The sequence below is a fragment of the Rattus rattus genome, chromosome 4 (genome assembly GCF_011064425.1).
Source record: "Rattus rattus isolate New Zealand chromosome 4, Rrattus_CSIRO_v1, whole genome shotgun sequence".
Lineage (NCBI taxonomy): Eukaryota > Metazoa > Chordata > Mammalia > Rodentia > Muridae > Rattus > Rattus rattus.
In genome coordinates this window covers 145,843,945-145,856,786 of record NC_046157.1, presented here as the reverse complement: position 1 = coordinate 145,856,786, position 12,842 = coordinate 145,843,945, and the positions used below count along the sequence as shown (strand labels likewise).

General features: G+C 44.9%; 1 protein-coding gene across 1 annotated transcript in view; it reads left to right on the top strand.

The window, feature by feature from the left end:
* Pecr (peroxisomal trans-2-enoyl-CoA reductase) overlaps window positions 1–12,842 on the top strand; it is a 34,423-nt gene that overhangs the window by 14,371 nt on the left and 7,210 nt on the right. Inside the window, exons 5-7 of the mRNA XM_032901314.1 lie at window positions 2,955–3,051; window positions 5,811–5,921; window positions 10,325–10,436. Of these exons, the coding sequence (XP_032757205.1) occupies window positions 2,955–3,051; window positions 5,811–5,921; window positions 10,325–10,436 (320 nt within the window). The remainder of the gene's footprint in view (window positions 1–2,954; window positions 3,052–5,810; window positions 5,922–10,324; window positions 10,437–12,842) is intronic.

Here is a 12,842-nt window from a genome sequence, read left to right as displayed (position 1 = left end):
TCAGGAGAGGGGAGGGGGGATCTTTCAAATGAACTAGGAAAGAATTGATCAGCAAACACGCAGGATTAAAAGTTGAAGGACATCCTTCTTCCCTTACTACCTAATCTGTCTTTCCCCGATGGTTCCAGATGCTTTTGAATGGGTTTTTCCACATTAAATTATATGGCACTTTGTTCTGGCAATATTATTATACTGTACATAGAAATTCTGAATCACATAATCTCTGTGCCTTCTGTGTTTTTTTTTAATTTTATTGGTCATTTTACTTATTGACATTTCTAATGTTATCCCCCTCCCATTCCCCCCCACACAAACCCTCTATCCCCTACCCCCTACCCCGACTCTATGAAGGTGCTCTCCCATCCACCCACCCACTTCTGCCTCAACGCCCTGGCATTCTCCTGCCCTGGTCATCGAGCCCTCACAGGACCAAGGGGCTCCCCTCCCAGCAATACCCAATAAGGCCATCCTCTGCTACATATCCAGCTGGAGCCATGGGTACTTTTTGGTTGGTGGTTTAGTCCCTGGGGGTTCTGGTTGTTGGTTGATATTGTTGTTCTTCCTATGGCGTTGCAAACCCCTTCAGCTCCTTCAGTCCTTGCCCTAATTTCTCTATTGAGGTCCCCACGCTCAGTCCAATGGTTGCTGAGAGCATCCACATCTGTCTTGGTCAGGCTCTGGCAGAGTCTCTCGGGGACAGCTATACTAGCCCCCTGTCAGCAAGCACTTCTTGGCATCTACAATAGTGTCTGGGTTTGGTGTCTGCAGATGGGATGGATCCCTAGGTGGAGCAGTGTCTGGATGGCCTTTCCCTCAGTCTCTGCCCCACTCTTTGTCCCTGTACTTCCTCTGACAGGAGGAATTCTAGATTCATACTTTTGAGGTGGGCGGGTGGCCCCATCCCTCCACCAGAAGCCATGCCTATCCACCAGCTACGGTCTCTACAGGGTCTGTCTCTTCTTTCTTGGGTATTTTGGCTAAGGTCCTCCCTGTGGATCCTGGGGACTTCTTGGGTCCCTGGCATCTGGGATTTTCTAGTGTCTACACACAGTTCCCCCTCCCCCACTGCTATTCTCTGTCTTTCAAATTCCTAACCCTCTGTATTTCTCCCCCATCTCCTCCCATATCTGAACCGCACCCCCTTTTCCCTCCCCCTTCTCTCTCCCTCCCAGATCCCTCTCTTACTCTACTTCCTGCGATTATTTTCTTCCCCCTTCTGGGTAGGATTAAAGCATCCACACTTTGGTGTGGTCTTCCCTCTTCTTGCTGTCTGTGGTCTGTGGATTGTATCTTGGATATTCCAAGCTTTTGGGCTAATACCCACTTATCAGTAAGTGCATACCATGTATGTTCTTTTGTGACTGGGTTACCTCACTCAAGATGATATTTTCTAGTTCCAGCCATTTGCCTTAGAATTTCATGAAGTCATTGTTTATAATAGTATTCCACTGTGTAAATGTACCACATTTTCTGTATCCATTCCTCTGTTGAAGGGCATCTGGGTTCTTTCCAGCTTCTGGCTATTATAAATAAGGCTGCTATGAACATAGTGGAGCATGTGTCTTTGTTATATGTTGGGGCATCTTTTGGGTATATGCCAAAAAGAGGTATAGCTGGGTCCTCAGGCAGTTCAATGTCCAATTTTCTGAGGAACCTCCAGACTGATTTCCAGAATGGTTGTACCAGTCTGCAATCCCACCAACAGCATCCTCACCAGCATCTGCTGTCACCTGAGTTTTTGATCTTAGCCATTCTGACTGGTGTGAGGTAGAATCTTGGGGTTGTTTTAATTTACATTTCCCTGATGACTGAGGATGCCTGTTTTTTTTTATACTTTTTCAAAGAATTATTTATTTATTGTGTGTATATGAATATACCATCACTCTCTTCAGACACACTAGAAGAAAGCATCATATCCTATAACGGATGGTTGTGAGCCACCATGTGGTTGCTGGGAATTGAACTCAGGCTCTCTGGAAGAACAGTCAATGCTCTTAACCACTGAGCCATCACTCCAGCCCCTATACCTTCTTTTTTAAAAAAGTACTTGTTTTCATTGTTGCTGGGACAGGGTTACCTGGCTTATTTGTGTGTTTTGACATCTGTGCCTGGTTTGACTGGAACTTGCTATGTAGACCAGGTTGGCTTCAAACTCAAAGTGACCCAACTGTTCTGCTTCCTGTGTGCTGGGGTTAAAGGCATGCAGCACCATGCCCGGCCTTTTACATTTTTAAAAATTATATTTATTTAGTGTTTTTTAATATGGGGTGTATATGCTCCACAACACATGTATGGAGGCCAGAGGACAACTTAGGGGTCGTTTCTCTTCTTCCACAGTGTGACTTTGCTGCAGGTCATACCCGTTAAGCCACATTCATCACCCAAGACCTAAATCCTTTGAACCTTTTATTTAGAATTCCATCGATGTAATTTTCATATCCCCTATTATTAAAGGTATATACAGTATCAACATACTTGTCATTAAAATTATCAGTTCAGGGCTGGCAAGATGGGTCAGCTGGTAAAGGAACTTGTCACTAAGGCTGGGGGTGCCTGTGTTCCGTCCCCTGAGCCCACATGATGGATGGGGAGAAATGGCTCAGTTGATGTCCTCTGCCTTCCACACATGCATTGTGGTACATGCTTGAGTGGACACATACATGTATGGAGAGAGCAAGAGAAACCACAATCTGTTATTGTCTTTTGTAATAAAGGTTCATCAGCATATTCCCGCCGTGCACATAGCTTTTGAGAGACAGTGCTTATGTGTGTCGTGTTTGATAACCATGGCTTGGCTTTAATAGAGAAGGACCCAACTCCTTCTTTAAGCAGGACTCAATGTGACAGAGACTTGTGAACAATCTCGTGGAGTTCTCAAGCCATTGAAATGCTCGTCGACTTAGTGGACGGGAAAAACGTTCCACAGAAGCTGACGGCAATGTTTGTCTCTACAGGCACAGTGGAGCGGCAAGAGCAGGTGTTTACAACCTCACGAAAACCATGGCTTTGACGTGGGCCAGCAGCGGAGTGAGGATCAACTGTGTTGCTCCTGTAGGTAACCGTTCTGTGTGAAGTCTGCTGACAAACTGGGCTCGGGCGTGGTTCAGACGGGGAGGTGGATAATTGTGTCGCTGGTGTAGTATACATTAACACCTATGTAGGTACACTATAGACGGTTGACTTTTAGCATAGGTTAAACTAGAAAGGCAGCCACTCATAATGGCAGTGGTGTTATTTGGTAACGAGATAGTGATGCACGCTCTTGGACTATATTAGAATTATGTGTACTTCAACCACAATGATGACTGCACTTCCTACCATGCATTATACAAAGCAAGAGGAAATTCCATCACACGGTGAGGGTTGAGAAATACTAGGGAACTGGAGAGATGGCTCAGCAGGTAAGAGTGCCTCCTGCTTTTGCAGAAGACCTGAGCTCAGTTCCCATACCACCTCAGGCCTCTCACAGCGGCCTGTAACTCTATCTCCAGGAATTCTGACACCCTCTAGCCTCCCTAGGCCCCCGCCTGCATGTCCCCTGTAGTCTGTAACACACACACTCATGCACACACACACAGACACACACACGCACATGCGCAGAGTTAAAATAATAAAAAGAAATACTGCTTTGGGGGCTGGCATGATAGTTCAGTGGGTAAAGCGCTGGCTGTGGGAGTGTGAAGAGCTGAGTTCAGATCTCCACCGTCACATAAAAAGAGAGACACAGCAGCAGACACCCGGAACTGCAGTCCTGGGCCGTCCCTTGGTGGCCGGCCGGCCTATCTGGAGGAGTTCCACGTTCAGGGAGAAACCCTGCCCAAAGCAAGCAAACAGATAGAAAGGAAGCAGCAAAACAGAAGAACCATTGAAAAAGGTACGGATATTGACCCCTGGCTTCTCCTTGTGCCTGTCTGGTTGAGAACATACACACATAGGTGTGCACACACATGTAACATGTATGTTCACCATAATATACATAACATAGCAAGTGTGGTAAGTTCACCGCACTTGTACACACAAAAAGTGCTACTTTGAAGAGTAAGTGTTTTCCTAAGTGATTATTTCTTGATATATTGTGAGTCCCTTATTTGGGAAAAAAAAATGAATATTAGGTTTCTGGGAAGAAACTTTCCGTTTTAAGGCCAAGTAGAATTTAAGTTGTGTGTTATAGTATCACAAATGTAGCCACAGTATTGACAATCAAAAAAATCTTTTTTTTTTTTTTTTTTGAGCCTGGTCGTGGTGGTGACCTTTAATCCCTGTACTCGGGAGGCAGAGGCAGGCAGATCTCTGAGTTCGAGGCCAGCCTGATCTATAGAATGAGTTCCAGGATGGTCAGAGCTACAGAGATCTTGACTCAGGGAAAGCCATCTTTTTTTGTAGGGGCGTGGTTCATGAATGTGTTCATGTGTATACATATATGTACACATAGAGGTGAAAGACAGAGGTCAATGCCAACTGTCTTCTTCAGCCAATCTCTACCTTAGTTTTTGAGACAGGGTCTCTGGGTTGACCCCAAAGCTCCCTAATTTGACTAGACTAGCTGGCTAGTGACTCCAGGGCCATCCCTGTCCCCGCTGCACCTCCCCAGTGCTAGGGTCACTGGACCATGATGCTCCACTTGGCTTGGATGCTACAGATCTGAATGCAGATTCTCACGATTTCCCAACATGCAGCTCAGCAACCATGACTGAGCCATTTCCCTGGCCTCTGCTTGCTTTTTGAGAATGGTTCTTGTATAGCCCAGGCTGGCTAGAATTCACTATATAGGTTAAGTTGACCCTGAACTCCTAGTCTTCCTGCCTCTACCTCCCCAAATATTTATTTGTTGTGAAATAAGCCACAGCTTGAGCCTCCCTGGTATTTTGTATCTGGCATTTACTCCGAGAGGCGTTAGGTGAAATACATCTACCTCCTACACAGATCAGCTCGTTAACCTCTCCTGTGATGTTTTCTAGTCGTGGATAAAGTAGGGATGACAGCCCCATCTGGGCTTGGCTGCACACATTTGTAACACAAGTGGAGTGTTGGGGAGGAAGGCAGATATGGATGGAGCCCACCAACCAATCAGCAGAGCCGTCCTGCAGCTCTGGCCAGCTAGCAGAGTCAGTCAGTGGTCTCTGGGTTCAACAATAAGGTGATGAATGATTAGAGACTTGGTGCCAACCTTTGACCTCCATGTGCATGTGATATCCTTGCAACCTGTGCACACACTCAAGATTTTAAATAAATATATTTTTTTTAAATTAGCTATCAGGGTACATACATATACCTTGGATTTAGCTGTGTTTTTTAAAACTCCACTTGAATTATAAAAGCCAAGAAAATCTTGCTTTTGCAAGTCTTCTCTGGTAAAGCAGGCCTGTTCAGAGGAAGAGAAACTAGACTCCCCAAGCCCATTGTTCCTGGCCCCACTGAAGTATTTACATAAACATTCTCCCAGAAAACAAGCCTTTCATGAAAAAGACCAGGACCTATCTGGTTATTAAAGGGGAGAAGCCCCCCCCCCAAATGATCATTCAAATGGTCTGCTTTTATAGTGGTTGTCTGGCTTCCCTTTGACAGTTTTGACTAAAGTTAATTGGAAACGTTTGTCTTCTGTATCGATATTAAGCCACGGGCTTTTTGTCTTTGGTCAGTGATGCCCTGATGCCTTCTTGTTGCTGTCGTGTGAGTTCTAGAGATGGGACCCAGGGCCTTGTCACACTGGACAATGATCTACTTCTTCCCCTCTATATCCCCAGCCCTTGGTGTCTTGACAATTTAATTCTCCCCATTTACTCACCTTCCTGTTTTGTTTTCTAATGCAGGGGACCATTTACTCCCAGACTGCTGTTGACAACTATGGCGAACAGGGACAGACCATGTTTGAGATGGCCTTCGAGAATATCCCAGCTAAGCGTGTTGGACTCCCCGAGGAGGTGACGTATCTGGGTGGCACTGATGAAAATATCTTGAGAAATGTGTGACATGTGGCACCCTGGGCATGTGGCCTGGCTGTCCAGTAGAGAGGATTATCTCAGTGTCTTCAAACCACGTCTCCTGTGCTTTGGGCGCTGGGGCATAACCTAGTTAGTTGCTTTGATGGCTGACAGCAGACTTTCCTCAGGAATGAAGGCCATAGAGTTAGAGACAACATGTTTTTGTTGTCTTTGTAGCTATTTTATTTTATCACATGCAGCATTGGTATGAGCAGCCTCAAGCAAGCCAGGTAATGACAGACTCATGAAGTTCCACAGTGGAAGGAAGTATGTTAAAACCAGTAGTTTTCCAAGTGACCGAGGAGTAAACGTAGTTTACTGGCTTTGCATTTATGAGCAGGAAGAGCTCTTCCAGAGGACCTGAGTTCAACCCTCAGCAACTATATCAGATAGCTCCCACTCCATGGAGATGCGGCACCTCTACAAACACCCACATTCACATGTATATTCCAAACACACGCACACGCACACACACACACACACACACACACACACACACATAATAACAATAAATATTTTAAATAAATAAATACATGTCATATAGGTAGGAGAATCATTTTATTTAAAAGCCAATTTTTGCTGGGCCTATGCCTTCATCTAGTACATAGGAGACAGAAACAGACAGACAGAGCTCTGTGAAGTTGAGGCTAGCCTGGTCTACACAGAAAGTTTCAGGCTACCCAGGGCTACCTACTGAAACCTTGTCTCAAAAAACAAACAAAAAAAACCAAAACAAAATTAAAGTCAAATTACAAAGTTTTAGGCGTCAGTAAGATGTGTCAGCGGGTGAAGATTTGATCCCAAGTCCCTCCCAGTGGCTGTCCCACCACAGGAACACAGGGTGCAGTGCCCCTGGAGGCCAGAAGAGGGCGTTGGATTCTCCAGAGCTGGAATTCCAGGCAATTGCGAGCCACCTGATGTGGGTGCTGGGAACCAACTCATGGCAAGAACAATAACACCTTCTTAACTACTGAGTTATCTCTCCAAGCCCAATTTTTAAAAAGATTTATTTATTTATTATATATAAGTACACTGTAGCTCCCTTCAGACACATCAGAAGAGGGCGTCAGATCCCATTACAGATGGTTGTGAGCCACCATGTGGTTGCTGGGATTTGAACTCAGGACCTCTGGAAGAGCAGTCGGTGCTCTTTACCACTGAGCCATCTCTCCAGCCCCCAAGCCCAATTTTTAAAAATTTAAAACAGAAGTCAGATTTCCCCTAAATCGTTGTATAAATTGAATACAATTTTGGAATTAAACATATGGAGAAGGGTTTACTTAGATAAGTATTAAATTTTATTTTATTCATTATCATTGTGCGTATGCACATGTGCCTGGGTGTGCCGCACTGCACACACTGATAGGCCAGTCAGGAGATGCCTTAGGACAACTGGTCTTTAGAAATACATTAGACCATCTACCTTGTATGGAAAATCAAAACTACAAGTAACTTGATGGGGGGAACATGGTTCTAGTTTCTAGAAATAGCTCACGTTATGTTTTGTCCTGCCTTTCCGGAGACTCATACCTACATTTATTGAAAGTTTTATTTAAAAAGACTGCTGTTCTAATTTAGATCCTATGTTTTTGTGAGGGGAGTAATCCTACAGTAAAGGTTTCTGAATGCCGCAGTCCTGTACTCTAGTGAGAGTGAGTCTATTCCAGGCATGAAATCCTGAACTGCTGCAGATTTATGTGCTAAAACTTGGAGCGTACTGGCTTGGTATGGTTGCACACACTGTTAGTTCCTCTGGAAGGCAGAGGCAGGCAGATCTTTGTGAGTTTGAGGCTAGCCTGATCTACATAGAGAGTTTCAGGCCAACCAGGGCTACATAGTGAGATTCTGTCTCAAGAAGCAAATAAAACGAAGATACTGCCCCGAATAACTATTTTTTAAAATTTTTTTATTAATTTTTATTTATATGAGTACACTGTATCTGTCTTCAGACACACCAGAAGAGGGCATCAGATCCCATTACAGATGGTTGTGAGCCACCATGTGGTCGCTGGGATTTGAACTCAGATCCTCTGGAAGAGCAGTCAGTGCTCTTAACCACCGAGCCATCTCTCTAGCCCCCAAAATAACTATTGATGGGCCATGTTATGTTACCATTTTCCCACTGAAAGGAAAGACTTTAAATTATTTGAGATGAGGAGAAAACATGATTAAGTTTTATTTAAGATAGAAGACTTTTTGTTAATATGAGTTAGAGTATCAGAATCATATTAGAGCCAGGCAGTGGTGGTTCACACTTTTTGTCCCCAAACTTGGGAGGCAGAGGCAGGCAGATCTCTGAGTGTGAAGCGGTCTGGTCTACAAAATGAGTTTCAGGACAGCCAGAGCCTCACAGAGAAAGCTTGTCTTGAAAAGCCAAGGGTGGCTGGCGAATGGCTCAGCAGTTAAGAGCACTGGCTGTTCTTCCAAAGGTCCTGAGTTCAATTCCCAGCAATCACATGGTGGCTCACAACCGTCTGTAATGAGATCTGATGCCCTCTTCTGGTGACAACAGTGTACTCACATACATTGGAATAAATAAATCTTTAAAGATCTATTTTATTTATTATACATATTAGACAGCTATAGCTGTCTTCAAACACACCAGAAGAAGGCATGACTTTAACTCATTGTTATTATGTGGCTAAACGCTACTTACGTTTGCCAATTCTTCTGTCTTTAATTCTTTTCTGTTGCCTGACCAAGAGCTGCTGCTTACTTTCAGTAATTTTTGTCTTCCTTGAACTCTTTGCTATTCTAAGGTCAAAAGCCACTGGCTTCTGGTAATTTGACTCTAGCTGAAAGCAGTAGGGGAATTAGAAAAGGTTTGGTTTCTCTCTGGTTCAAGGGCCTCTAGCTGGCCAGGAGTGAGGCTTGGAGTTCAGTTAACTCCTTATGTGCCAGAGAGAAAAGAAGAGGAAGAAAGGGAGAAGCCAAGCACACACATAGACACACACAAACACACACTTTGACTTGGCCTGACCTCCTATTGTAACATTTCACAAGTGTTCATACATAATTACATACATATACATACATGTATGTACATACATATAGGCAACCAGACAATACCTACATATATTTGGTGGATCGGGCTGACCCCAGATGACACACTTTCTTTCTTCTCTCTGGCAGTTTATACCTTCTTAGACAAAAGTTCTCCATGGAATTACCTCATAGATAAAAAGTTACACAAAAGGGACGTCACAGAAGGATGTCTGTAGTAAGATCAAAGCAGTGTTTCATTCTATAAGCTCATTATAAGTTCAAAGCAACAGTTTCACATGGCCTTGCTTCACCATAGTGCACCTATGATGGCCTCACCCTTGGACCTGGCCTAGAATGTTTTCCCTTAATCACAGATTTGTTCCAAGCCTGCGCTCCTATCCTAGTGCAGCTCGCCCGTGACATTTGAAGGTTTACAGAGCTCTATTTGTAGCTTTATTCTATGTGGGGCTTGAGATTACTTGTATGAACTTAAGAACCATCAGAAATTGTGAAAACTCTTCAGTTTGTCTATACAGCATTACTGCATGAGGATAGATCTTCATGTTGAGCTGCAGGAAATCTGCCCAATAGGAATCCTTAGGCTATGGAATAGTGGCAGGAAAGGCACAGCAGCAGCGAGAGGCAACCCTGGGATGGAGTCTTCAGTGACTTTGCATGTCAGAGTTCACCCATCGAAAGCCATACAAATGCTAGGAGAGAGACGTGCTCAGGGTCACCACCCTTCACGAGACTCTGCCTCCATTTACCCTGAGTAAAATGAGTTCTGTTTTGTTTGTGAAGTTTCTCTAAAACCTCACCAAGTGACTGCATTTGGGAGGAGGTGACGAAGACCTTCAAGTTCCGCTGGTGGGAAGGGAACCCCTGTGATCTGCCTGACAGAGCCACACACTGAGCAAATCAGAATGCCCGCATTGCTACACACACATACTCACTGTATGAGTATGAGGTGTGAGAACCATGTGGCTCCGATGACAGAGTTGTGGCAGACAAGCGGGGGCCTCAGAGGGAGTTAATTGTTAAAGCAGGAAACCACCATATTTACCTGTGGCTTCTTATACCGTGCGCTTGCCTGCCGCTGTCTACTGCTTCTGCACACCTTGTTGCCTTTGCCCTGGTTGTTACCTGACGTCACTGCTGTCCAGACTGTCTCTGTGCTGTCAGGTCATGGTGCACACGAATGAGGGTTCGTGATGCAGTCCTATGGGCTGGGATGTGCTTATTCAGCAGTCTCGGCTCCCAGGAATGGAGAAGAGCCTTTGCTCGCTCCCCCTCTCCCTCCCTCCCTCCCCCCTCCCTTCCTTTACTCTTACGTAGGACATACTCTCCTCTCTCCCCAGATCTCCCCTCTGGTGTGCTTCCTACTGTCCCCCGCAGCATCCTTCATCACTGGACAGTTAATCAATGTGGACGGAGGCCAGGCTCTGTACACTCACAACTTCACGGTACCAGGTAAGCAGCCAGGAAGTGGAGAGTCACAGGCCCTTCCCTGTCCATGCTCCATGTCTTAAGTCGCTAGCTCAGAGGTGGGGGTTTTCTTTCATAGGCCATCAAAAAGTACAAAATGTTAATTTTTATGATGGGATTTTAAAGAAAAGTGTTCTCAGCTACAAAAAAACAAAACAAAACAAACAAAAAAAAAAACAAAAAAAACAAAATCCAAACAAACAAACAAAAAAAAACTAAACCTCTAAGTCCAAAGAAGGACAAAAAGGAGGCAAAGGCTGGCTGTGCTCTGAGGTTTACAGATTCCTCTTTCCACTCTCTAAGTGATGCATAGATCGAAGAGGGGCGGTCCAGTTCAACTTTGTCCTCTCTTTGGAATATATACAGCAAGTGAAATGATGAATTTCTGTATTCAATAAGTTTTATTCACAAAAGCAGTATTTTTAAAGATTTATTTTAATTGTTGAATGTATATGAGTGCTCTGTGTGCATGTACACCTGCAGGCCAGAAGTGAGCATCGGACCTCATTATAGATGGTTGTGAGCCACCATGTGGTGGCTGGGAACCTAGGACCTCTGGAAGAGCAGGCACTGCTCTTAACCACTGAGCCATCTCTTCAGCCCCATAAAAGCAGACTTTACCTTTTTTTTTCTTAAGATTTATTTATTTTATGTATACAAGTACACTGTAGCTGTCTTCAGACCAGAAGAGGGCATCGGATCCCTTTACAGATGGTTGTGAGCCACCATGTGGTTGCTGGGAATCGAACTCAGGACCTCTGGAAGAGCAGTCAGTGCTCTTAGCCACTGAGCCATCTCTCCAGCCCGACTTTACTTTATCTTATTGAAACAGAATCTCACTGTGTAGCTCAGGCTAGCCCCAGCCTCCCATTACAGGTCTGTGTAACAATGCTTGGTTTGAAAACCTTACTTTTATGAATTCAATTCAATAACAATATTACATACAATTAGATGTGTAAATTTGTATCTCTTTTGGTGTTGGGAGGGAGGGTCTTATAAAATCAGATTGTCCAGCCCAGAACTCAGGAGGCAGAGGCAAGGAGATCTCTGTGAGTTCCCAGACCAGCCAGGACCTCAGAGAGACACCCTGCTCCTTCTCCCCACACCCCCAAAAAAACCAACAACACCAAAACAAATAAAATCAGATAGTCCAGTGCTCCATTTTTCAAATGACAAAACAAATCCACAAAAAATAGAAAACACAGGCTTGAGCGGTGACTCAGTGATTAGGAGCACTGGCTGCTCTTGCAGGGGACCCAGGTTCAGTCTCCAGCTCCTTCATGGTGGCTCACAACCACCTTAAGATGGAGGAACTGATACCCTCCTTTGGCATTCACATTTACATAAGCATAAATAAACATTGTTTAAAGCATGCTAATGTCCAGTGGTGTTGCTCTTGATAGACTCCTCTACCAGTATATGCAAACCCTGGGTTGAATTCCCAGCATCCCATAAAACCGGAAGTGGTGGTGTGTCGCGCGCCCAATGTCCCGCCAGCAAGAACGACGCGCGGCAACAGGATTCTTCTGCGAACAAGCCTTTACTGTGTTACAGCTCTTCTTAGTGTTACAGCTCTCTTGAACAGGGACCCCGAGCAGCAAAATCGCTCGGCTTATATAGACAACAGTATGCTAATTATCTCTCAGGGATTGGTGGGGCTTGGATCACCCCACTACTTGTCCTCCAGGGATTGGCGGAGAATGAATCACCTCATTAGCATATTAACGGTCAACTGACACCTGGTGCATAAACCGCACATGTGCAGTACCGCTGTTCACCACTAGAGGGAGCCCTAGCAAGGAGACAAGCCTGCACATGCGCAGTAAGTCGTTTATATCCAGACAAGGCTGGATGTCGGCGCCATCTTTGTTTCGCTGCGCCGCTCTCTACATCTCCCCCTTTTTTGTTTAATAAAATGACTGGTCTAGATCTGGGTGTCACGTCAATCTTGTCATTGCTCCTGTCTTAGGTCGTTCTCATCCAAACTCGGCCTTACCGTCATAGTTACCCTATCGCCACGGGCCCCGTGTCTTAGGTTGGTCCGAGCTTGAGGAAAGTTGCCCGTCCCTGGATACAATGACTCCACATGACTGTGACAAAAATGATCTAGGGCGAACTCTTGATCTTTCAAAGAGGCCAGCCATATGTTGGGAGAAGCACCCTTTTTAATGGTGGTCATAGCCTGGTAAACAACCACTTTGTGTCTGGCACGTTCTCTTTTTAAACGGCCAATAATCCAGAGACCTACTCCGCATCCCAGGAGGACAATAGCTCCCCGGGACAAACATGCCCACCCACTCCTTGAAAAGGGAGAAAGCATTGGTAATCCATGAGGTAAAGTCTTCAATTGTGATGGGGTCCAGCCTAGTGCTGTTGAGGACAGCAATCTGC